The sequence below is a fragment of the Callithrix jacchus genome, chromosome 3 (genome assembly GCF_049354715.1).
Source record: "Callithrix jacchus isolate 240 chromosome 3, calJac240_pri, whole genome shotgun sequence".
Classification (NCBI taxonomy): Eukaryota; Metazoa; Chordata; class Mammalia; order Primates; family Cebidae; genus Callithrix; species Callithrix jacchus.
In genome coordinates this window covers 108,725,010-108,749,924 of record NC_133504.1, presented here as the reverse complement: position 1 = coordinate 108,749,924, position 24,915 = coordinate 108,725,010, and the positions used below count along the sequence as shown (strand labels likewise).

The 24,915-nt window shown below is 38.4% G+C and overlaps 1 protein-coding gene across 27 annotated transcripts in view; it reads right to left on the bottom strand.

Annotated features, from left to right (window-relative positions):
• Positions 1-24,915, bottom strand: part of FAM13A (family with sequence similarity 13 member A) — a 425,230-nt gene that overhangs the window by 192,552 nt on the left and 207,763 nt on the right. For all 27 annotated transcript variants that reach the window (XM_078366841.1, XM_078366843.1, XM_078366849.1 and 24 more), the window contains one exon: positions 3,335-3,418. In XM_078366841.1, coding sequence (XP_078222967.1) covers positions 3,335-3,418 — 84 coding nt within the window. The remainder of the gene's footprint in view (positions 1-3,334; positions 3,419-24,915) is intronic.

The window sequence follows — 24,915 nt, the reverse complement described above, 5'->3', positions numbered from 1 at the left end:
AAACAAATATAAACATTCCATGCTCATGGATAGGAAGAATCAGTATCATGAAAATAGACACACTGCTCAAAATATTTCTAGATTCAATGCTACTCCCATTAAACTACCATTGACATTCTTCACAGAACTAGAAAACAATTGTAAAATTCATATAGAAACAAAAAAGAACCAAAACATACAAAAAAATCCTAAGCAAAAATAACAAAGCTGGAGGTATCATGCTACCTGACTTCAAACTATAGTACAAGACCACAATAACCAAAACAGCATGGTACTGGCACAAGAACGGACACATAGACCAATGGAATAGAATAGAGAACTTAGAAACAAGACTGCGCACTTACAATTATCTGATCTTTGACCAAACTGACAAAAGCAAACAATGGGAAAATGATTCTCTAATAAATGGTGCTGAGAGAACTGGCTAGCCATATGCAGAAAACTGAAGCTGGACCCCTTCCTTACACTTTATACAAAAATTAATTTAAAATGAATTAAATATTTCTAGAATGTTAATAGTTTTGGGTTTTACATTTGTGTGCTGCAAAAATTTTACGAGAAAATTGTAGGCAATACCATTCAGGACATATGCATGGGCAAAGATTTCATGATGAAAATACCATAAGCAATTGAAACAAAAGCAAAAATTGACAAATGGGATCTAATTAAACCAAAAAGCTTTTGCACAACAAAAGAAACTGTCACCAGAGTGAACAGACAACCTACAGAATGGTAGAAAATATTTGCAACTTATCCATCTAATGAAGGTCTAATATTAAGTCAACAAGAACTTAAACAAATTTACAAGAAAAAGAAATCCCATTAAAAAGTGGGCAAAGGACATGAACAGACACTTCTCAAAAGAAGACATTTATGTGGTCAAGAAACAGGAAAATAAGCTCAACTTCACTGATCATAAGACAAATGCAAATCAAAACCACAATGAGATACCATCTCATGACAGTCAGAATGGCTATTATTAAAAAGTCAAGAAAGAAGAGATGCTGGTGAGGTTGCAGAGAAAAAGAAACACTTTTACACTGTTGGTAGAAGTGTAAATTAGTTCAACCACCGTGGAAGACAATATGGTTATTCCTCAAAGAACTAGAACCATAAATACCATTTGACCCAGCAATCCCATTACTGGGTATATACCCAAAAGAATAGAAATCATTCTATTATAACAATACATGCACACGTATGTTCACTGCAGTTCTATTCCAGTATCAAAGACATGGCATCACCCCAAATGCCCATCAATGTTAGACCTGATAAAGAAAATGTGGTACACATACACCACGGAATACTATGCAGCCATAAAAAAGAACAAGATCACGTCCTTTTTAGGGACATGGATGGAACTGGAAACTGCTATTCTCAGCAAACTAATGCAGGAACAGAAAACCAAACACTGCATGTTCCCACTTAAAAATGGGAGCTGAATCATGAGACCTCATGGAAACAGGGAGGGGAACAACACACACTGGGACCTGTCTGTGGGGTGGTGTTGGGAGAGAGACAGCATCAGGAATAGCTAATGGATGCTGGGCTTAATGTCTACGTGATGGGAGGAGATCTGTGTAGCAAACCATCAAGGCGCACGTTTATCCATGGCACAAGTCTGCACATCTTGCACATGTACCCCTGAACGTAAATAAAAGCTGAAGAAAATAAGAAGTGTTTCTTTTCACTGGCAAAACAACTATGTGCATTTTGGATCTTTTTCTTACTAAGGGAAACAAAATGTTATACATTAATGCCTTTATTCTATCATAACTATAATCTTATTTTTTGTTAAAATTTATGTAAATACTTTCCATTGATTATGTGTTACTTCATAATTATGAAACATCAATAAAGTGATTTTCATGTTTTTAAAAATTACAGCTGAACACTTTAGCCCCAGAAGGGAAAATGAAATCTCATGCATTTCTAGAAAGATCTATTGCCCTTGACTATTTCCTATGTTGGAGGCTAGAAAGCCCAGCCCTCCCCTCCACTCCCCTCCCATCTCATCTCCTCCCCTCTCCTCTCTTTGCCCTTTTCTCGCCCCCTCTCCCCTTCCCTCTCCTCTCCCTCTCCTCTCCTATTCCTCATTCTTGCCCAGGTTGGAGTGCAAAGGCATGGTCTTGGCTCACTGAAACCTCTGCCTTCTGGGTTCAAGCAATTCTTGTGCCTCAGCCTCTCAAGTAGCTGGGATTACAGGTGTATGCCACCCAAGCCCAGCTAATTTTTTTGTATTTGTAGTAGAGATGGGGTTTCACCATGTTAGCCAGGCTGGTCCTTTTCGTTTTTGAATAGTGAACTTTTTGGCATTTTACTTTTTATATATTTCTTTAAAAAATTTTTTTTATTTTACCTTTGGGGGTACATGTGAAGGCTACATAGGTAAACTCGTGTCATGGGTGTTTGTTGTACATATTTTTACATCACCCAGGTATTAAGCCCAGTACTCAACAGTTATCTTTTCTGCTCCTCTCCCTCTTCTCACCGTCCACCCTCAAATAGACCCTAGTGTCTGTTGTTTCCTACTCTGTGTTCAGAAGTTCTTATCACTTAGCTCCCACTTATGAGTGAGAATGTGGCATTTGGGTTTCTGTTCCTGCATTAGTTTGCTAAGCATAATAGCCTCCAGTTCCAACCATGTTCCTGCAAAAGGCACAGTCTTGTAGAAACAATTGTTACTAAGCAGAAGTAAAGCTATCTACTAAAAATTAGCACTGTCTGTTAAATAATAGTTGTATCCTAAGAATTTTTGGTTGAATACGACCATGGATTAAATGTACTACACAAAAAGTACTTTTATATCATCAGATCTCCCAACACTCCCCCATGCCTACTTCCCAGAAAAAGCAAAGAAACAAATAAAAAACCAAAATGGCTGAAGGAAACGCAAGCAACAGAGCATGGAAATTGTGAAGCATAAAGAACCATGCTGGCTGGGTGGGGTGGCTCATGCCTGTAATCCCAGCAATTTGGGAAGCCAAGGCAGGCAGATCACCTGAGGTCAGGAGTTTGAGACCAGACTGGCCATCATGGCAAAACCCTGTCCTCCACTAAACATACAAAAATTAGCTGAGCATGGCGGTGCGTGCCTGTAGTCCCAGCTACTCCAGAGGCTGAGCCAGGAGAACTGCCTAAACCCGGGAGGCGGAGGTTGCAGTGAGCCAAGATTGTGCCACTGCACTTCAGCTTGGACGAAAAAGCAAGACTCTGTCTCAGAACAAACAAACAAACAAACAAACAAACAAACAAACAAACAAACAACAACAACAAAAACCAAGAACCATGCTAAAGATTTCACATGGTCGCCTAAAGAGCGAACATAGTTTACCTTGGTTTTTGGAGGCGGTTTTGGCATGTCTCTTTCTAAGCCTCTTGTTAAAAGGATGGGCAGGGAGTTCTTACAACTGGCCTCCTATAAAAGAAGTATAAAGAAAACATTAGGGATTAAAAAAACATTTACCCTAACCAAAAATTACAAGGAAGTGAAAAGAAATTTTTAAGAGAGAGCATTTCTGGATTGAGTTGTTCACATTAGAAGCTGGTGAAACTGGAGTAAGGGGTCAAAAAGTTTTCCTCTCATTGGTCATATACAACAGTAAAGTAAGATCAGATGGTGATGGAGGAGGTGGGAGATATACAGTGTATCTATTCAGAGGTGATCTTATAAATCTTATCTGCACTATTGTATCATTTTATTCCATACATATCCACTCCAGACAGCTTGCTCGTTTTGAGAAGTGAATAGTTAAATCTCCAAAATCTCAACCAACAAACTTAAAGTTGCCAATGTTCCCCACATTTTACAGATGGGTTCTAACTCTACATACTTGACCTTAAACAAATTCCTTCAGATAATCTAGCAAACAAGTATTAAATAGTGATAGTTTTGTATTAATACCCTGTGGAAGAATATATGCGTATCAGTTTCCAGAATTATTAAACCTCTAAGTCCTTAGTTCACACCAAAACATTTGCCAAAATAACGGCAGCAATTACAAGGCGGCAGCTGAGGCAGAACTGTATAGATTTATTAGTTTGTATTACTACACAATAAACAGAAATGACAGTAATCTTGTTAGTTTTGTTGTTTCAATAATGCAGAGCCTCACTTCCAAATAGCCATTAACTTGGATAAACTTTCCATAGATGAATCCATCTCCAAATTAAGATGGGAAAGGAATAAATAAAAGGAAAATTGTAGACAACGAGAAGGCTAAAGAGAAAGTCAGATTTTTTTGCTTATTCCATAATTCTCTGTATCCCATTTCTTCCCCAATATTCCTGCCATTCAGTAATCTAAATCATACATTTTTTAAAGTTTAGTCTATGGCTAATTCATCATAATCTTTTAAATATAATTTTAGTCTATATACTTTATAATATTACTAAAATTTGCTGAAATTATATTCACTTATTTCTAAAGGGAACAATATATTATTAGGATAAAATGTCCCTAAAGAAAGTAACAACACTACTTATTATAAATAAAGATTGAATCTTATGATGTATCAGGCACTGCTAAAGCCTCTGCATTTATAATGCCGTTTTTACCCCCAATAGTCCTACGAGCTAGGAACTATCATCGTCATCTCCCCTTTAAGGTTAACACAACACAGGCTTACAGAAATTCAGTTAACTTGCCCAAGGTCACACAGGACTCAAAGTTTGTTCTGTATAACTTTAGGGCCTGAGCTCTTATAACTGTTGTATGTTATTCATCTCCAATACACTATACTTGGCATCTTAAACCACTAAGTTGTGGAGCCATCGCATTTTAAAGTCAAAAGAGTTTTTTAAAGGTCAACTAGTCTGCCGTCCTGATTTTACAGATGAGGGACTTGGATCCTGGGGTGATGTGTCCAATATCACACAGACAGTGGCAAAGCTGAGACTCATGCGTGGATGACAAAGCAGTACACAGCACCTGTTCTCAGGTTGGTGCTAGGGACAAACATTCCCAGACACATAGGGGATTGGAAGCTTCTTCTAAGCTGGGGAGTAGCTGCAGGTACTGCCAACACTCTCAGCTGCCTGTGGCCTCACGTAGCCCTATGGAAGTACCAAAGGGTACATTTCTGAGATCCCTAAATAAGTGTGCATTCTCATCCTACCCTTTCCCACCAGTTACAACACCTGCTGGTGGTAAGCTGCTTTCTGGAAATAGTGAATGAACCCATTCCCGCTTCTGACTCACTGTGAGAGGGATAAACTATATCCAGCATGACATTTAGGAGAGCCAACTGCATAATCCATTGCATAATTTGGCCATGCTTGAATAACACAATTATGCTTTATGCTTGTACCCGTTTTTTAAACTACTGATATATAAATGCTAGAATATGATGAAAAGAAACAAGGCTGACTGTTAGGGGAAATTAATAGAAACATCTGATTTTTATCTATGACTGAGTGTTTACAAATGCCGATAATTCTTTCTTCCTCATGCATAAAAGAGAAGTGACAGTATTTCTTTATTCCATTTCCTGCCCCTGTCTCTGTGAATTAAAATTTGCTGGAATTATATTCATTTATTTCAAAAGGCACAATGTTGACAGTCAACTTTTCCCTATAAGACTCTGAAAACGGCCGGGCACAGTGGCTCAAGCCTGTAATCCCAGCACTTTGGGAGGCCGAGGCGGGTGGATCACGAGGTCAGGAGATCGAGACCATCCTCGTCAACATGGTGAAACCCCGTCTCTACTAAAAAATATACAAAAAATTAGCTGGGCATGGTGGCGCGTGCCTGTAATCCCAGCTACTCAGGAGGCTGAGGCAGGAGAATTGCCTGAACCCAGGAGGCGGAGGTTGCCATGAGCCGAGATCGCGCCATTGCACTCCAGCCTGGGTAACAAGTGCGAAACTCCGTCTCAAAAAAAAAAAAAAAAAAAGACTCTGAAAACATTTTTTCTAAACTTCTATTTGCAAATGTCACCTACATGAATTATATTTATTTTTTGTTTTATGATTTTAAACTCAGACAACAGAGACAAAGTAAACTTTAGCAGTCTGAGAATGAACTGGCAGTTAAGATATCCAGCTCAAGGAAGAAGCAGTATTTACTGATGAAAAGACAAGCCAGCACCTGTTCAGAGTTGCATTCCCAGTGCCCCATCAGAATGGTACTGAAACAGCAGCCCCCACCCTTGCAGCAAGCAGTGAGTGAGGGGGCTGCAGAGCCATAGGACACAGGTAACACCTTCCTGAAAGCCCCATGGTACTTAGATTTCTGGGAAAAAGTTAAATAATTCAACTAGTAGCCTAAGCAAATAATGTAATGACAATGTATTCTTTTAAAACATATATTATGCAGTTAAGTATGAAGTATTAAAATAAAACATTTTAAAAACCTTTATAAAGCCATTTAAACTTGTACATATGTATCTAAGAAAGTTGAAAATTTATGTCCACATAAACATATGCACAAATGCCATAGTAGCATTATTCATAATAGCCTAAAAGTGGTGACAATCCAAATGCCCATCAACTGATGAATGGATAAACAAGACATGGAATTGTCACATAATAGGATATTATTCAGCTATAAAAAGGAATAAAGTACTGACACCTGCCACAACATGAACTTTGAAAACATGCTAAGTGAAAGAATTAGACAAAAAGGACATATATTGTATGATTCCACTTATATAAAATGTCCAGAATAGGCCGGAGTGCAGTGGTGCGATCTTGGCTCACTGCAACCTCCACCTCCCAGGTGCGAGTGATTCTCTTGCCTCAGTGTCCTGAGTAGCTGGGACTACAGGCGTGTGCCACCATGCTGAGCTAATTTTTGTATTTTTAGTAGAAATGGGATTTCATCATGTTGGCCAGGATGGTCTCGATCTTTTGGCCTCATGATCCACCTGCCTTGGTGTCCCATAGTGTTGGAAATTACAGGTGCGAGCCAGTGTACTGGCCAAGGTTTATTTTAAGGGTGATAAAAATATTCTGGAATTAGGTAATGGTGATGGTTGTACAATTTTGTAAACACTCGAAAATCATAGATTATGTACTTTATAGGGATAAATTTCAATGCTTTGTGAATTCCAACTTTTTTACAAAGCCATGTAAAGTTCACACTTTCTCAAGACACAAGGAAGAGACCTTGGATTTGCGTTCAAACTTTTCCTTTAGAAGAACTTTTGGGAAAAAGTGTGTTTCTGAGTGTTAACTTGTAAGTAGGCATGAATATGTATTCAATGAACATCAGCTAGATCTTACCACTAGTTGGAATGGGTGGTATTCCAATGCTGGGCACTGGAGAATGAAGGGCCAAACTGGACATTAAGAGATCATATAAGGTCTATTTGTATTTATTGTAAACATTTGGTTTACTTACATGAGACTTTTGACTGAACTGATTGCTCACTTTAATGACCTTTGCACAACACCTACTTGCTTAAACCAGCTGTGACATGGTGTCATGAGAACAGCAATTAAAAATACAATAAGGGAGGAAAGAAAAACCTTGCTTATCACGGCCTCTTTTGCATTAGTATTCAACTACTAATGGCATTTAAAGACAGAAAAGCACTCACTGACCCCTCAGCCTTGCATGCTACTCCCCTCACAGCTCTTTTAAGGCTTGCTCCCTTGTTACATTCAGGTCTTTGCTCAATTTCACTGGAGCAGATTCTCTTCCCAGGACGGCACCTGGGAAGGGCTCTCCAATCACCACCTCTCTCCTCTTCCACTTGTTGCTCTCTATCTCCCTACCCTAAGTTTCTCCATAGCCCTTAGAAATATCTGACTTTAAATTACACTTATGGTTTTAATTCTTTATTGTCCATGTCACCCTACTCTGTGAGAAGACTTGGTCAGTGTTGTTCATAAATACATTATATCCACAGAGCCTACAACTAGGTTGGGCACATAGCAGGAGCTCAATTGTTATGTGACTGAGTAAACTGAATGGATAAAATCCCCTTCACAACACCCTGGGCATTACTCCAGCTTTTAGTCCCTTCTTAATTCCCGTCTTAAATTCCCTTTATGACCCTTCATTCTCTTGCTAATACCCTTCATTTCTTTCCTCCAGTCTCCAATCATTGTATTCACCTCACAAAAGTACAATGTTGGATGAATCCAGCTAAATGCTTTCTCTGTGCTGGGAATGGTGCAACTCAAAGGGGCTAGAAGAAAATTATAGAATTGGTTGATTGGTTTCACATTAAATTTATGACCACAAACCCTGAATGAGCCATCCCTCATGTACAGCAATTCTGCTATACTTTTTGAGTAACTTGATTTTCAACTTTCCAAGATGATATTTCTTATCTTTTCCTCTCTTCTCAAACCCTTTTCTTTCCATTCTTGCTTCATAATCTTTGGAAAAATGGAAACATCGGAGCAGAAGCTACTCATTGCCACACCATCAAATCTACAAACCTAGCTGAAATCATTCCATCCTCTCTGCCCTCCCTGTTGTAGCAATGAAAGATAAGACTGGCTGTATTGAAGAGCAATTCCCTCCATATGCACAGTGGATCTCATCTCTCTCACCTCCCCAAAAGTTGCTCCTTCAATGATCTCCTCTCACTCCCACCCCACTAAGATCATTCCCATCAATCACAAGCATGCTCTGGAGTCATATCTCATTGCTTCTGTTTATTTTTAAAAGAATATCTTAATCCTACATCTCACATTAGCCATGGCCCTACGTTTTTGCTTCCCTGCATAGTAAATTCCTTTAAAACAGCCATCTTCACTCACTGTCTCTACTTCTTCACCTCCAAATCATTCTTCAATGCCCTAAGATCTGTTCTTTGCCTCACTATTTCACTGAATCTGCCAAAACAGTCACAGCTCTGCCTCCATCTTACTCATGTTCTTATCAACATTTGAAGAAGGTGACTGTTTTTAAATTACTCTCCTCTCTTAGCTTCCATGACCTCATTGGTGGGTGGCTTGTAATGGTTAAATTTAGGTGTCAACTTGACTGAATGAAGACATGCCCAAAGAGTTCACCAAACATTATTTCTGGATATGTCTGTGAGGGTGTTTCTGGAAGAGGCTGGCATTTGAATCAGTGGGCTGAGTAAGGAAGATACACTCTTACCAAATGTGGGCATACACCATCTAATTGGCTGAGAATATATATAGAACAAAATGGCAGAGGAAAGGTGAATTTTCTCTCTTTCCTAGAGCTGGGACACTCATCTTCTCCTGCTCTTGGACATTAAAACTCCAGGTTCTCCAGCCTTCAGACTCTGGACATGCACCAGCAGTCTCCCAGGCTCTCAGGCCTTCAGACTTCGACTGAACCATGCTACCAGTTTCCCTGGTTCACCAGAGCTTGTAAACAGCATATTATAGAACTCTATAGCCTCCAAAATCATGTGAGCCAAATCCCATAATAAATCACCTCTTTTCTTCACATACAGACATACACACAGACAGACAGAAACACACACACACACACACACACACACACAATCATACAGGGGGAAAACACTTTCCTACTCATGCTGACCAACTCCATACAGGGTTGTTGGCTGCTGTTCCTCCTCTATACAAAAACGTTACACATCTATTCTACTAAACAGAAGTCTAAGCCTGGACAACATAGTGAGACTCCATCTCTACAAAAACAATAAAATAAAATTAGGCAGGCATGGTGGTACATTCCTCTGGTCCTAGCTACTCAGGAGGCTGAGGGAGGAGGATCTATTGAGCCCAAGAGGTCAAACCTGCAGTGAGCCATGATCACACCACTATACTCCAGCCAGGGTGACAGAAACCCTGTAGAAGAAAGAAGACAGAAGAGAGAAGAAAGAAGAATGAAGAGGAAGAGGAAGAAAAAGGAGAAGGAGAAGAAGAGGAAGACAGAAAAAAGAAGGAGGAGGAGGAGGGGGAGGAGATGATGACGAGAACTACAATAGCAAATAATTGGTCTCCTTTTACTCACTACTGTGATCACAATGCCATAGAGAAGTGTCTGGTGTAGTAGGAACTCAATAAATGTGTGTTGAATAAATGAATGAAGGAAGTCAGAGTGACTCAAGAGTTGATACAGAGAATTCTTCTTTTTCTAAGTGATATAATGAAATCATTTACCTTCATGGCTTTTAAATGCGACCAATATATAATGTTGCCAAAATTTGTATCTCTGTCTTTGATGTTTCTCCTGAGCTCACATTATTTATATCTAACTGCCTAACTGGAAACTCTATACATAGTATATTCAAACTTGGCTTACAAATTATCAGCAAAAAATTCTGACCAGTCTTTGAGTCTCTTCTCTTATTAACAGGCTTCATTTCAACCACAGTATTTACTTAAATTTTTTATTGATTGTCTACCACTCCAAGAAGTCTTTAAGGCTCATGAGGGGCAAGGATATTTGATCAGTGTATTCTAGTTTTAGCGTATATTTAATAAATATTTTTTGAATGAACAACTACAACTGTCAACTTCTACATTTCCCTTCCTTTTAGTATTAATTTCCAACCATTCGAGAAATTTGGTGGACTCTCTGTGGTATTGGGAATAAGATAATAATGCATTTTCATATTTCAGATGGCCAGGATAGATGTAAAAGAAGCTACATTATGATAGGGAGGAACTGCATTTTGTGTGCTGGGGTCAAACTCACAACAGTTGATTTGGTCAGATTTGGTGATCTGGAGAGCAGACGACAGAGAGCACTACTGATAAGATTACAAACTGAGGTAGCAAAGGCCCATGGCTGAGGCCTCCTATAGGAAAAAGCATGTAGAGCAGTGCTACTTTGCACACAACCAGGGTCCAATACATATGACTGGCAGATGACAGACCACTCTTTACAACCCCATACAAATCTCTTCTGTAATTCATCTGTATCTCAAAATGAATCTCAATTTGATTGACTTAAAAAAAGTAGGTTTTCTTAAAACTCAAAAGAAATATATGTTATCTTTACATTAATGAAAGGAATAAATTAAATTTTAAAATAGCACTTTCTAGATATTCACTATATACTTTTGGGAAAAACTCTGTAATTCTCTGGCTTGGCTCAGGGAAGTAGAAATGGGAGGCTGAGAAGAAGTCAAATTCTGCATAGAATTTCAAACTCATTATAATTACTTTATGAACTGCAACAATAATATTCACAGGTACAATCTTATGAATTATATGCCTTATGAAACACAATTATAATCTTAATTGTGTTTAAGTCTCTTAAAAATTACCCTACAGAAAATGGCAACCAGTGCTCAGTGGTAGCACTCAAATGCTACCTAGCGTAGAGGACTTCCTTAACTTCTCCACATAAAACAGCTGCCCAGCTCCCTTCTCTCTCACAAACTCATATACAGTACCATTAATTTCAAGAGTGTATCATGGTTTAATTTTTTTTTTACAGAATCTATCATTAGATAACATAGTAACTTTCTTAATTGCTTATTGTCTGTTCCCCACCCCACTAAAAGGTAAACTTCATGACAGCAGGTATTATTTTAAAAATTCACTGCTAGTTCTAAAGCTCATAGAATACTGCTTGGCTAATAGGCATTCAATAAATGCTTGAATAGCTGAATAGGCTGATGAGTCAAAAACAACCCCTTCTGACTCCTCTCCTTCAGTTTATCTTACACATGGATGTCAAATTAATTGTCACTACTTTATTACTCTTAGTCTGTTTTGTGTTGCTATAAAGGGAATACCTGAAGCTGGGTAATTTAAAAAGAAAAAAGATTTATTTGGCTCATGATTCTGGAAAGTTATGTTTGGGTATCTGCATATGGTGAGCACCTCATGAAGGAAGGCAAAAGGGAGCCAAGCTGTGTAGAGATCACAAGGTGAGGTAGAGGTGTCAGGCTTCTTAAGAACCAGCTCTTGCAGAAACTAATACAGTAAGAACTCTATTACTTCCAAGGGAGGGCATTAATCTATTCATAAGGAATCCACAAACACCCACCATTAGGTCCCACCTCCAATGTTGAGGACCAAGTTTCAACATGAGATTTGGTAGAGCAAACAAACCATATTCAAACCATAGCAGATTCCAAGTTACTCCCTTCCAGGAAACTTTTAATTACTACTGCCTATCATCAAATTTTAATTCTTATTCCTGCCAACCAAAGCCCTTCAACCCACTCTTCTTGTCATATCTACCCTACATGTACATTATAATTGGGGTCACTTGTTGCTTGTGCTAATTGCTTATGTGCTTATTCCATTTTCCATCCTTGACCTCAGATGCTTAAAGGACTTTTCGGTCTTTTCTCTCTTTATGTCACAGAAGTAGACAATTAATATTTTTGCATGTCCAATACTCATGTTTCCTTCTTTGGAGGAAGATGTAGTTTTAGGAAACCACTCTTCTCTGATTGGATGCAGTGCTTCAATAAAAGTGTATCTCTGACGAACAGTTGGCATGTCTTCCAAGAACTTTCAAATGTCAATCAGATACCTAGTCACTATAATTTTGACCAGAAATGAGAAGACTCAAAAACTAAGAACAGCTAAAGTAGACTCTCCCAGTGGCAGTCTGTGGAAGACACTATTCAGCTCTCACACTGCCTGCTGCCCAGAACCCCACAGATGTCTTAGTAAATGTCCTCTGGGAAGTCTGGTTTGTAGAATTTCTTTTCCTTTCCTTTTCTATTGTCAGATTTTACCCAGAGTTGGTTTTTGTTCTTTTCAACTAAAGGAAGTACTTTGAATTATATGAATATTTATTATAGGGTATTTTATATTGTGGATACTCTAGAGACAATTTTGAATTTAAATCGTGTAGCATTGATGGTAATGATAACGAAAATAAAAACAACACTGGCTAGCACATAATAGTTACTACATGTATGGCTTTCTTCTAAGTGCTTATTACACATTTACTCATTTGATCCTCTCAGCAATCCTATGAAGTATGTGCTTTTACTATCCAAATTGTATATGTAAGGAAAGTGAGGTACAGAGAGTATGAGTAGCTTGTCTAAGGTCCTACATCTAGTAAGTGACAGCACAGGAATTTGAAGCCAGGCAATCTGTCTCTAAAACCCTGCTCTCATCTGCACAGAATACTGACTCTCATGAAGAGTCCTTCCCATTTAATGAGATCAGAAAACAATGCAAGTTAGGGAAGTCCCAAGGTAAACTAAAGTAGGAAATCATAACAAATAATCTTTTGTGTACAATCTTTCTTGTACAAGTCACAACCATAATGTATCACCTATGTGGAGTGAAGATATAAAGCCCTGAATTATTGTTAGGTCCTTCCTAAGTATTCACCTGAGCTTTTGTAGCAGTGACAGTGCTTTATGTATACCATATCATTTCCTCATCTTCTCCCTCTGTGCATCAGGAAAACCATTTTCAGTCTCTCTTCTAGTTAAATTGGGAGCCACATGACAAGCCACTTCTAGATCTCGCCATAAAAATATTCCAAATTATTTTCATCCTCCTCTTTCCCTGATAAGGCAAACTTTGATGAAATCTGGTCTAAGATGAGGAGGGCTCCTGAATCCACTGGACTGAAAAGTGAATGAGAAATACATTTCGATTCTGTTAAGTCACCATGGTTTTAGAATCTCTTACAGAAATTTCCATTAACTACTCTGACACTGTTTTCCCATGAACAGTTATATTGTTGTATTCACACTACATTTGTTTAACTAAACTATATATATGTCATAAAAAACAATAACTGGCATAAACAGGTTTGGAAACAAACATGATTGACTCCTGGTTAGCATACAGTAAAAATGGTATTGAGCAGGTGTACAAGAGGGTCGCCTATTAGTCACAAGTGTTCAGAATTGCTATGAACAGCAGTCAGCATGTCTTAAAAATGAATGCACAGAATTGATTCACCTGGCAAATAAGGTAGTTGGAAGTCTGTGAAGCAAACTTTTATTGCCTGCACTAGAAATGTGAATAATTATTAACACCCAGGATAGTTACTATGACTTTCTTGAAGGAAATCTGAGTGAACTTTCACTTAGATAAATGTGTTGTAATTTAATGGATGCTTTGAATAAATATAAAGAACTAGAATAAGTGTTTTAGAAGATACAAGAATGTATGAGTTGATTTACAACTTAAAGAAAAAAGCCAATGTATAGAAAAGCCAATGTATAAGTAAATATGAGATATTGTTCTCACTCTTGAAAAACTTACAATGCAACACAAGAGGGGAAAAAAACCCCAACTTATCCAAGGCAGAATGTTCAAACAGAAGGAGAAAGAAAGTGTCATAAGACAACAAAGGAGATGAAGATTAACTGTAACTGGAGGATGGAGAGAGATTCATAAAGGGGGTAGAATTAGAGATGTTTCAGTTGGACCTGCATCAGCTTAACCAGAAGCAGACCTTGCCATGAAGATTGAGAGCACGTAGTTTACGCCGATGGTTCTGTGGTGGAATGAGGGTGACAACAGGGGGAAGAAAGGAGCTAACAAGAAATGTCACTATTAAGCTCCCACAGTGGTTCTGAAGCTTAAACTTAAGGGAAAGCTTGGGGAACAGTGTAAAATACACAACTCAGAATAATTCCAATCGAGGGGTAGAGTAGTTGGGAATTTATAACCCCCCAGTTTTCAGTCATGGATAAGGTTCCCCCATCCCTGGAAGGATGTCCATTTCTAGGCACTTCCAGCCCACAGAAGTATAACTTCCACTCTGAGGAGATCGACTGAAGAAAATATCAGAAATTCAGTTCTATAGAAAACCTAAGTGATCTTTGACAACCTCAAATATTCACTTGCCATTTACTGAGTGCCTCTTATTTGCCAAATACACATAGTATAATGACTGAAAGCAGTTGACTTCTTTAATAAACAGTCATAAAGTATTGCCATCTCACTGGAAACAGTTTAGAGGTTACTTAAACTGTTTCCAGTGAGTATACAAAGGCAGCTTCATAAACAAAAGCAATTTAGTCTGTCTTCTGTTAATTATTCCTTGTAGTAGGAAAGAATGTAGCACTTGGCAACGTGTTACATCTAAATCTATTGCAATGATTCTTGAGAGAACATGACTTTCTAATGATTATCTGTAATTGCTCTATAAAACAAAATGTCTGGAGAGAAGAATCAACAGCAATCTGAATTGCAAATATCCGAGTATGATCCAAAAATTGGAGCCATAAAGCATTCCAACTTTTAATGCTACTTTCATTACTTAATACTTCTTGTTAATCTAATTAGTTTCTACTACTAAAAGGTACCTATTTGAGTAATTCAAGCAAATAACCCTCTATCATGCTATTAAAAATTTAATTCTTATATATTTACGGAGACAGGTGCAGATTTCTTACATGCATATATTACACAGTGGTGAAGTCTGGGCTTTTAGTGTTTCACACCCCACACACCCACACACACATGCATACACACAAATTTTCTTTATCCAAGTTACGTTTGATGGACACTAAGGTTTATTCTCTTTGTTATCGTGAATAGTGCTATCCCAATCCATAAGACTGGGATGTTTTTCCATTTGCTTGTATCATCTACAGTTTTATTTTCCACCAGTGTTTTGTAGTTCTCCTGATAGAGATCTATCACCTTTTTGGTTAAATATTTTCCTACTTAAAAAAAAATTTTTTGTAGCTACTGTAAATTGGATTTCCTTCTTGATTTGGTATGCTGCTAGGTCCTTAATGGTATATTGAAATGCTACTGATTTCTGAACATCAATTTTGTATCTTGAGCCTTTACCAAATCTAACAGTTTTTTGGGGAAGTCTTTAGGGATTTCTAGATATAAGACTGTATCATCAATGAACAGGGATAATTCAACTTACTCTTTTCCACTTTAGATGCCTTTTTGTTTTTCTTTTATCTTGCTCAATTGCTCTGGTGAGTCCGACTGGTCCTAGGCTTTTTTTCTCTTGGTGGATATTTTTTCTTTACTGATTCAATTTTTCTTGTTGTTGGTCTGTCCAGGAGTGTTATTTATTTCTGGTTCAATCTCAGGAAGTTGTACGTTTCTAGGAATTTATCTATTTCCTCAGGGTTTTCTAGTTTGTGAGGTTATAGTTGTTCATAATAGTCTTTGATGACTTTTTTTTAATTTCTGAGGTATAAGTTATTATGTTTCCTTTTTCATTTCTGATTGTGTTTATCTGGATCTTCTCCCTTCATTTCTTGGTGAGTCTAGTGAGTGGTCTATCGATTTTGTCAGTTTTTTCAAATAACCAAATTTCCATTTCATTGATCCTTTGCATTTTGGTGGGGGGAGGGGTCTCTATTTTATTTAATTCTATTCTGATCTTTGTTATTTCCTTTCTTTTGCAAACATGGGGTTTACTTTGTTCTTATTTTTCTAGTTCCTTGAGGGTACAGGTAGGTTGCTAATTTTTTAATATATGCATTTAATGCCATAAACTTCCCTCTTAGCACTATTTTTACTGTATCCTACATGTTTTGGTGTTTTCATTTTCATTTGACTCAAAAAATTTAAAATTTCTGTCTTAATTTCTTCACTGACCCAGTGATCATTCAGGAGCTTGCTGTTTAATTTCCATGTTTCTGTACAGTTTCTAGCTTTTATTCCACTATGCTCTGAGAAAATAGTTGATATCATTTCGATTTTTAAAAATTTATGATGACTTGTTTTGTGGCCCAATGTGTGGTATATCTTGGAGAACGTTCCATGTGCTGATGAAAAGAATGTATATACCATAGTTATTGGGTAGAATGTCCTGCGAATGTCTACTAAGTCCATTTAAAGTCCAATTTCAGTCTAGTGTTTCTTTAATTTTCTGTCTCAATGATCTGTTGTTGTCCCCCATTATTACTGTATTGCTGTTTATCTCTTTATACCTAATATTATTTGTTTTGTGACTCAAGATGTTCCAGTGTAGGGTTCCCAGTATATCTTGCTGAACTGATCCCTTTATCATTACATAAAACCTTTTTTGTCTTTTGTTATTGTTTTTAATTTATAGCTTCTTTTATCTGACATAAGTATAGCTACTCCTGCTAGCTTTTGGTTTGTGTGCCTGGAAAATCTTTTTGTACTTTTGAACTTTCAGTCTATATGTCCTTCTACATGTAAGATGGGTTTCTTGTTGGCAGCATGTAGTTGGATCGTGCTTTTTTCTTTTTAATCCAATCTGCCAATCTGTATCTTTTTGTTTGTTTGTTTGTTTTTGAGACAGAATCTTGCTCTGTCGCCAGGTTAGAGTGCAGTGACGTGATCTTGGCTCACTGCAACCTACACCTCCCTTGTTCAAGCGATTCCCCGCCTCAGCCTTCCGAGCAGCTGGGACTACAGGGGTGCACCACCATGCCCAGCTAATTTTTGTATTTTTAGTGGAGATGGGGTTTTGCCATGTTGGCCAGGCTGGTCTTGATCTCCTGACCTTGTGATCTACCCGTCTCAGCCACCCAAAGTGCTGAAATGACAGGCATGAGCCACTGTGTCCAGCCATTCTGTATCTTTCAAGTGGAACATTTAATCCATTTACATTCAAGGTTAATATTTATATGTGAGGCTTTGATCCTGTCATGTTGTCATATATATTCTTTCCTCTTTTTGTCTTTGTGGTTTGATGGAATTCTGTCATGTTATCATTTGATTATTTTCCTCCTTTCTGTGATTGCTTTATAAAAACCGTGAGTTTTATATTTCCATGTGTTTTCATGATGGTGAATATTAACTTTTAATTTCTGTTTTTAAGACCCCTTTAGCCATTTCCTATTGGGCCAGTCTAGTGGTGACAGACTGTCTGAGCCTTTGCTTGTCTGACAAAAATCTTTAGTTCTCCTTCATCTATAAAGCATACTCTAGAAGGATATAAGTCTTGGCTGACACTTTTTTTTCTTTTAGCACTTTGAAAGTGCCATCCCATTCTCTTGTGGCCTGTAAGGTTCCTGCTGAAATGTCTGCTGTTAGACTGAAAGAGTTTCTTATATTGATGACTAGACTGTTTTCTCTGGCTAATCTGAAAATTCTTTTACTTTTACTTTAGACGTTCTGAATATAAAATGCCATGGTCTAGGTTTTTTGCAATATATTTTCCTGGAGATTGCTGGGATTCCTATATCTGGATGCCTAACTTTCTTGCTAGAATTGGGAAGTTTTCATCAACTATTTCCTTAAATAGATTTTCTAAATGTTTTTTATCATTCTTCCCCCTCAGGAATGTCAATAATTTATAAGTTCAGTCACTTTTTGTAGTTCCATACATTTTAAAGGCTTTGTTCATCCTTTTACTTTTTTAAATTGGGTCTGACTGCATTATTTCAAAAGACCTATCTTCGAACCTGAGATTCTTTCTCCTACTTGGTCTAGTCTATTGTTGGAGCTTTCAAATGTATTCTGTATTTCCTTCAATTAATTTTTTAATTAGAAACTTTCTGCTTTGTTTTTTGTTTGAGGCAGGATCTCTCTTTGTTACTCAGGCTGGAGCACAGTGGTGCAAACACAGCTCACTGCAGCCTCAACTTTCCAGTCTCAAGTGATCCTCCCATTTGGCCTCTTGAGACTACTGGTGTGTACCATCATGCCCAGCCAGTCTTTGCATTTTTTTGTAAAGACAGGGTCTTGCCATGTTGTCCGAGCAGGTCTTGAACTCCTATGATTCTCCTGCCTCAGCCTCTCAAAGTGCTGGGATTATAGAGGTAAGCCACCGAGTTCATTTTTTTTTTAAGATATCAATCTCCTTGGGACATTTCATATTCATATCCTGAAATGATTTTCTGATTTCTTTGTATTTGTTTTCAGAATTAGCTTGCCTCTCATTGAGCTTCTTTGAAATCAATATTTTGAATGTCTTACCTGGAATTTTGAGGAATTTTTTTGAGGGGGATCTGTTGCTGGACACTTGTTGTGGTCCTCTGGTGGTGTCATATTTCCATGCTTTTTCATGTTTTTTTGTGTCTTTCCTTTGATAATTACACATCTGGTATAGTAGTCACTTGTTCCAAATTGCTTTTCTAGGGGAGAATTTTATCCTGAAGATGTATTTTGCTGGCTGAGTAGCATACTTTGGCTTTGATTTTGGGTGCCTGAGGTAGTATAATCTTTGTATGATACTCAGCAATACACAGGGTCAGTGATATTTGTGATTTCCTAAGTGGCTTAGAGTAGTTATTAGGCGAGGCTGTGGTGAAGTTTTGCCTGTGACTTGGACATCAACTGAGCCAGTATTTGCACCCTGACAGTGGTAGCAAGAGAGTAAGTGTCCCTGTTTTAAGGCCCCAGAGCAGCTTACTCTGGCTTGCTCCAGCATTAGTGGGTCCTGGATGGCTGATTCCTGGGCCTCCTGGTGGCTTTCATAGAAGCTAGTTGTGAGAGTGGTGGGCTACATGTGTAAGTGGGTTCTTAGAGTCCTAGGCAAGTGAAGTGGTGGGTGATGGCATAGCAGTGGTAGAGCAACCCACTGGCCCCGGTGTGGCCTGTTAATGTTGCTGAAAGCAACAGTGAGTTGGGCTGCCTATTCTCCAGTTCCACAGCCACCCATAGCAGGATGATATGCATTTTCCTAAGATTAGGAAAGCTTGCTCTTCCCTGTCCTTTCCATGACTAGGTGATAAATGCAGCCATGTTGCCTCAAACTTGGCTTAATGGTGAGGCACAGCCTAGTGTTAAACTCTCAAAATGGTGGTTTGGGCCGGGGACCAGAAAGACCGGGGTCCCTCTCAGGCAAGCAGCCTGGACAAGAAGCTGTGGGGAGTGCAGTCCACTCACATCTCAGTCTCAACAGCAGCTCACAGCTGGGTGGCAGGGACCTCCCATGGGTGCATGGGAGTGCCTGGTTTCCCCTCTCTCTCCTTGGAGCAATGTGGTGGCAGCAGCTGTGTCTATAGTTCCACAGTATCTAGGCTGTTGTCACAGTGCATCTAGATGAGGCTGCTCTAGGCTTGGATGGCTGTGGGATTCTGTGTGGGTTCCCTTTCTGGAGCTCCATCTATCAGGCTAAAGGCTATAGTGGGTTGAGTGTTTCTCTCATAGCCAAAGCTATAAAAGCTTGTTTCAGAGTGTAGAGCCCTGGGAGTTTGTCTTTTACTGTTTCCCCATGTCCAGGAGCCTCTCCTGGCTCTCAGTCAGTACCTGGCCATGACAGCTGCCTCAAACCCTCTCCTTACTTATCTCTGATGTTTCCCATCTCTTCTTTGGTGAATCCTAGTGTCTTCTCCTAGACAACCTGTTTAAAATGTATCTACTTAATATTCTGTAATATTCTGGTGCCCCTCTGTGAAGGAGGCATATACTAACTGGGTCTATGCAGCCATCTTGATCTCAGCTATATGATGTGTCATGCTATTTAATCATTGCATTTTTAAAATGCATCATTTAACTTTTTTTAACCTCCAAACTCAGAATCTATCTAAAAATTATAACTCATGACCAAAAGAAGGATTTGTTCTGAATAAAGGAGCAAATAAATTCTAAGTTAGTGCTACCTCTGAGTTTTGTAACTGCTCAAAATGATAACATATGGATTTTTATGGATACAAGTTAGTCATTCTCACTACGTAAGTTTACCCACACGAAAGGAAGAGACAATGCAACCAGATTACAAACAAGCAAACAACAAAAAACCAAAAACAGCTTTTATTTCCTGTTATGACTCCCGTGCTTCTCAAAAGTTTATAATATTCTGAGGGGCTACAGAAGAGGTTAGGAATAGTGTAAACACATAGGAGTCAGAAGAACAGAGTTCAACTACTTTCGTGACACTGATGCTAAGTTGCTACAGTACATACTCATTAAATAAATATATGTGTAAAAGCTCATGGCACTGATGGCCTAAGTTAAATCTCTAAGATTTTGGTTGTTTCTCTACTACGCCTCTAATCAGTACTTTCTTGATATCAAAACCCAGCTCTGTCATTTACTGTTGTGTGAGCTTGGGCAATTTACCCTTAGATTTCCTCACCTGTAAACCAGCATTAAGATCAATTACTTCACAAGGTTACTGTCAGTAGTAAATGAGATACATGTATAGAAGAACTTGGCATGATGTCTGGCATAAAGCCCTATTCTCCCGTTTGCCCTGATTCTGTTTGTCTCTTGTAGACTGTAAGGTCCCCCAAGGACAGGGACATGTCTTACTTATTTTCCGAAGCTCTCTAGCACTTAGCGCAGAGCTTTGCACAGAGTCGTTTTGCATTAAGTAAGAAAAAGAGAACAAACATTTGCTGAAGTTAATTGTGCTTAGGTTGTGGACCTAAGTGAAAATGGAGACACATGCTATGTTTTTGAGCATGAAAAAGACATGGGAAATGGTTTAGTAAGTTTCTGTGACATATCAATTTATATGATAAGTGACTTTGATTCTACAGAAACAATATTAAACTTTTTAACCTGAAAGTCAAATATATTTAAAAATGAGCTTTGTGATCAAACTTGCCATAACATATATTAATGTGAGCACTTCCTTCAAACTAATCACTATGGAAGACCATTCTAATATTTTGCTTTGTTCAGAGCGTTTGTTAGTAACAGTTTTGAGAGTTTGCTTATGAGTCACATAAGAAAATCAGTATAATCATTTTATAGCCAGATTTAAATTTTAAACTCAAAAGTTAATATATAGTCAGCACTCCTCAACTTAGTGATATGGCATAGCTCAAAATGACTATTGATTACTTCCCACAGTCAAATAAAGCATAAAAGTACAAATATTTCCCCGTCCAATGATATACAGAAAAATATGGTATATGAATGACATATATATGTTCTGAAGACAACTTTAAAATTCCAAAAGATATTATGAGCAACAGCAACACTGTCTAATAAAGAAAGTCTCATGACATGTTTATCTGGAATAGGTTAATATTCATTTAGATATTTATTTTTTATTTTTTATTTTTCTTAAGTCAAAGTCTCACTCTTGTCGCCCAGGCTGGAGTGCGGTGGCGTGATCTTGGCTCACTGCAACCTCTGCCTCCTGGGTTTAAGTGATTCTCCTGCCTCAGCCTCCCAAGTAGCTGGAATTACAGGCATGCACCACCACGTCCCACTAATTTTTTGTATTTTTAGTAGAGACAGAGTTTCTCCATGTTGGTCAGGCTGGTCTCTAACTCCTGACCTCAGATGATCTGCCTGCCTCGGCCTCCCAAAGTGCTGGGATTATAGGCATGAGCCACTGCACCTGGCCCATCCAGATATTTCTAGATAGATATTTAACAACATGCTAATCACATAATTTTATAGTATGTGCATATATATGAGGCTTTGTTTCAATGAACCCTATTAAATATATATTCATAATTCTTATACACAAACTGGACAACTAGACAAACCAGGCTCGTAGACTCCTGTCCACCTCAGTATCTACCACCCTCCTGGGTAAATTCAGGGTCAATAAGGACAAACCATCAGTATCTTCTTTACTTGAGTCCCTCATGCTCATAAATACCACCTAAGTCTTCTTTTCTTTTCTTTTTTTTTGTTCTTTGAGACAGTCTCACTCTGTCACCAGACCAAAGTGCAGTGGCGCGATCTTGGCTCATTGCAACCTCTGCCTCCTGAGTTCAAATGATTCCTCTGCCTCAACCTCCTGAGTATCTGGGACTACAGGCCCGCATTACCAGGCTCAGCTAATTCTTTTTTGTATTTTAGTAGAGATGGGGTTTCACCCTGTTGGCCATGATGGTCTCAAACTCCAGACCTCATGATCCGCCTGCCTTGGCCTCCCAGAGTGCTGGGATTACAGGCGTGAGCCACTGCACCTGGCCAACTTAAGCCTTATTTTCACTCCAGATAGCTCAACCTCCAAAATCAATAATGCAAACCTCCTATTTCCTGTTTGCAGCCCCTATTTTTCTAGCTTGCTTTGCTCATCTACTTCTGCCTCAAACATTCTTTAGCCTAACTACAGTTTCTAATACCTCCAATTGTATTGCTCTTGTACATCCTAGCTTACCTTCAGATCTTCTCATCATCTTCATTACCATCACCCATGTCCAAATTACCATGGTTTTTACCTGGATTATTGTAAGAAACTCCAAATGGGGTTCTCTACTTCTGCCTATCCCTCTCAAGGGCCTCGTAGAGTAATCTTTTTAATACAGAAGTTACAATATAGCACTCTTCTGCTTAATACTGACTAAAAGCTTCACTTAGAGTAAAAGTCAACATCCTTAAAATGATCTATGAATAGACACTACCTGCTGATCCCTTGTTTCCTTTGTGGCCTCATTTCCTTAAAATTCCATCTTGCCCATGGTAATCCAACCGTGCTGGCCTCTCAACTGCTCATCAGACACAGCACGTATACTCACATCTCAAGGCCTTTGTACTGCTCTTCTCCCTGCCTGGAAAACTCTTCTCTCAAGTGTCTTCATGGCTTGGTCCACTGTTTCCTTCAAGTCTCTATTCAAATGTCTTCTTGCCAACGTAGCATTTTAATCATCCTATTTAAATAAGCAAATGCCACTCCTCTACTTCTGCCTTTCCCTGCTTTAGTTTACTTCACAGAATATATCACCATCTGACATATTATACGTTTTTTTTTCTTTTTTGGTTGGCTGTTGTTTATTGTATTTCCATTCAAATATAGGAATCATAAGGGCAGAGATTTTCATCTATTGTTCACTGCTATATTCCCTGTGCCTAGAACAATGCTTTGCTCCTAGTAGGCAACAAATAATTATTAATACTTGGATTTATTGAATTCAACTTACAGTTCATGGGTTTTAACCATACTTTTCTCACTGAATTTTGTGTATGTAAATATCTGGATGATTAAGTTAGTTCTTGAATGGGGCTTCACTAATGTCTGGATTTAGAATACCTTCTGAAGAGAAATTCTAGAATTATGCTGCAGCTGAAGAAATTAAACTGTGGCTGTTAGATGCCTACTGTAAAGATGTGCTCCTCCTAACCCAGTTATTCAGAAATAAAGCCTTGACCTTTCATTTTGTCAAAATAAAAATGTTTCTATATAAATTCCTTTATTGAAACCTATAAAAACAAAAATAATGAAAGAGAGAAAAGAAACCTCCATCTTAAGTGATCTTAAGAGGTCTATCCAAAATTTCCTTCATTGGGTAACTAGATCTGGTCAACATGGCCAAACCACTGCAGAATTTGGGAAAACTGTAGGGATCTAGGTTCACTCCTAAAGAATGGCAGGGAAAGCAAAGTAGAAGGAGAAGTCATACTGATAAAACTTTTTCCCTGGCCAGACGCAGTGGCTAACGCTTGTAATCCCAGCACTTTGGGAGGCCAAGGTAGGCAGATCACGAGGTCAGGAGTTCAAGACCAGACTGGCCAACATAGTGAAACTCCATCTCTACTAAAAATATAAAAGTTATCTGGGCATGGTAGCACACATTTGTAATCCCAACTACTCAGGAGGCTGAGGTAGAACTGCTTGAACTGGGGGACCCAGGAAGCGGAGGTTGCAGTGAGCTGAGATCATAGCACTGCACTCCAGCCTGGGCTCCAGAGCAAGACTCTGTCTCAAAAAAACAAACAGAAACAAAACCAGAAAACTTTCCCTCTTATTTACCTCGGCCTTCAGACAGAGGAAGTCTGTCTTGAAGTGAGGCTGATGAATGTGCTGTAGAAGCCATGATCAATTTTGCAGCTACTGACCAGTCAGCTCAACAGAAACAGACATTAGACTTTGATAGCACATGACAGAAAAAGACTCCATATTTCAATACTCTAGTCAAAGTTCTTCATCTAGCTACAAATACAACCAAACATACTTCTCTGGGCCCAAATCTCCATTTAGCATGCAAGAATATCAGAAGAAACTTCAATACTTTATGACTCTGTTCTCCAAACCGGGATATACCGAGGATGTCAGTATGTATGTTTAGTCCTTTCCCCCCATGAAAGTCCTGTATCTAAGTAGTTTTCATGAGACTCACCTTATTCTCAACTCAGATATTAGATGTCCCTGTCACTCTTGGGTATTTATCATTTACTTTGCCCCCATTTCCTATCTTTATATTCATCCTTCCAAAAACTGAACTCATGTGAAAAAATGAACAGAAAGATAACTTTTCTTTGTCTTCTCATTTT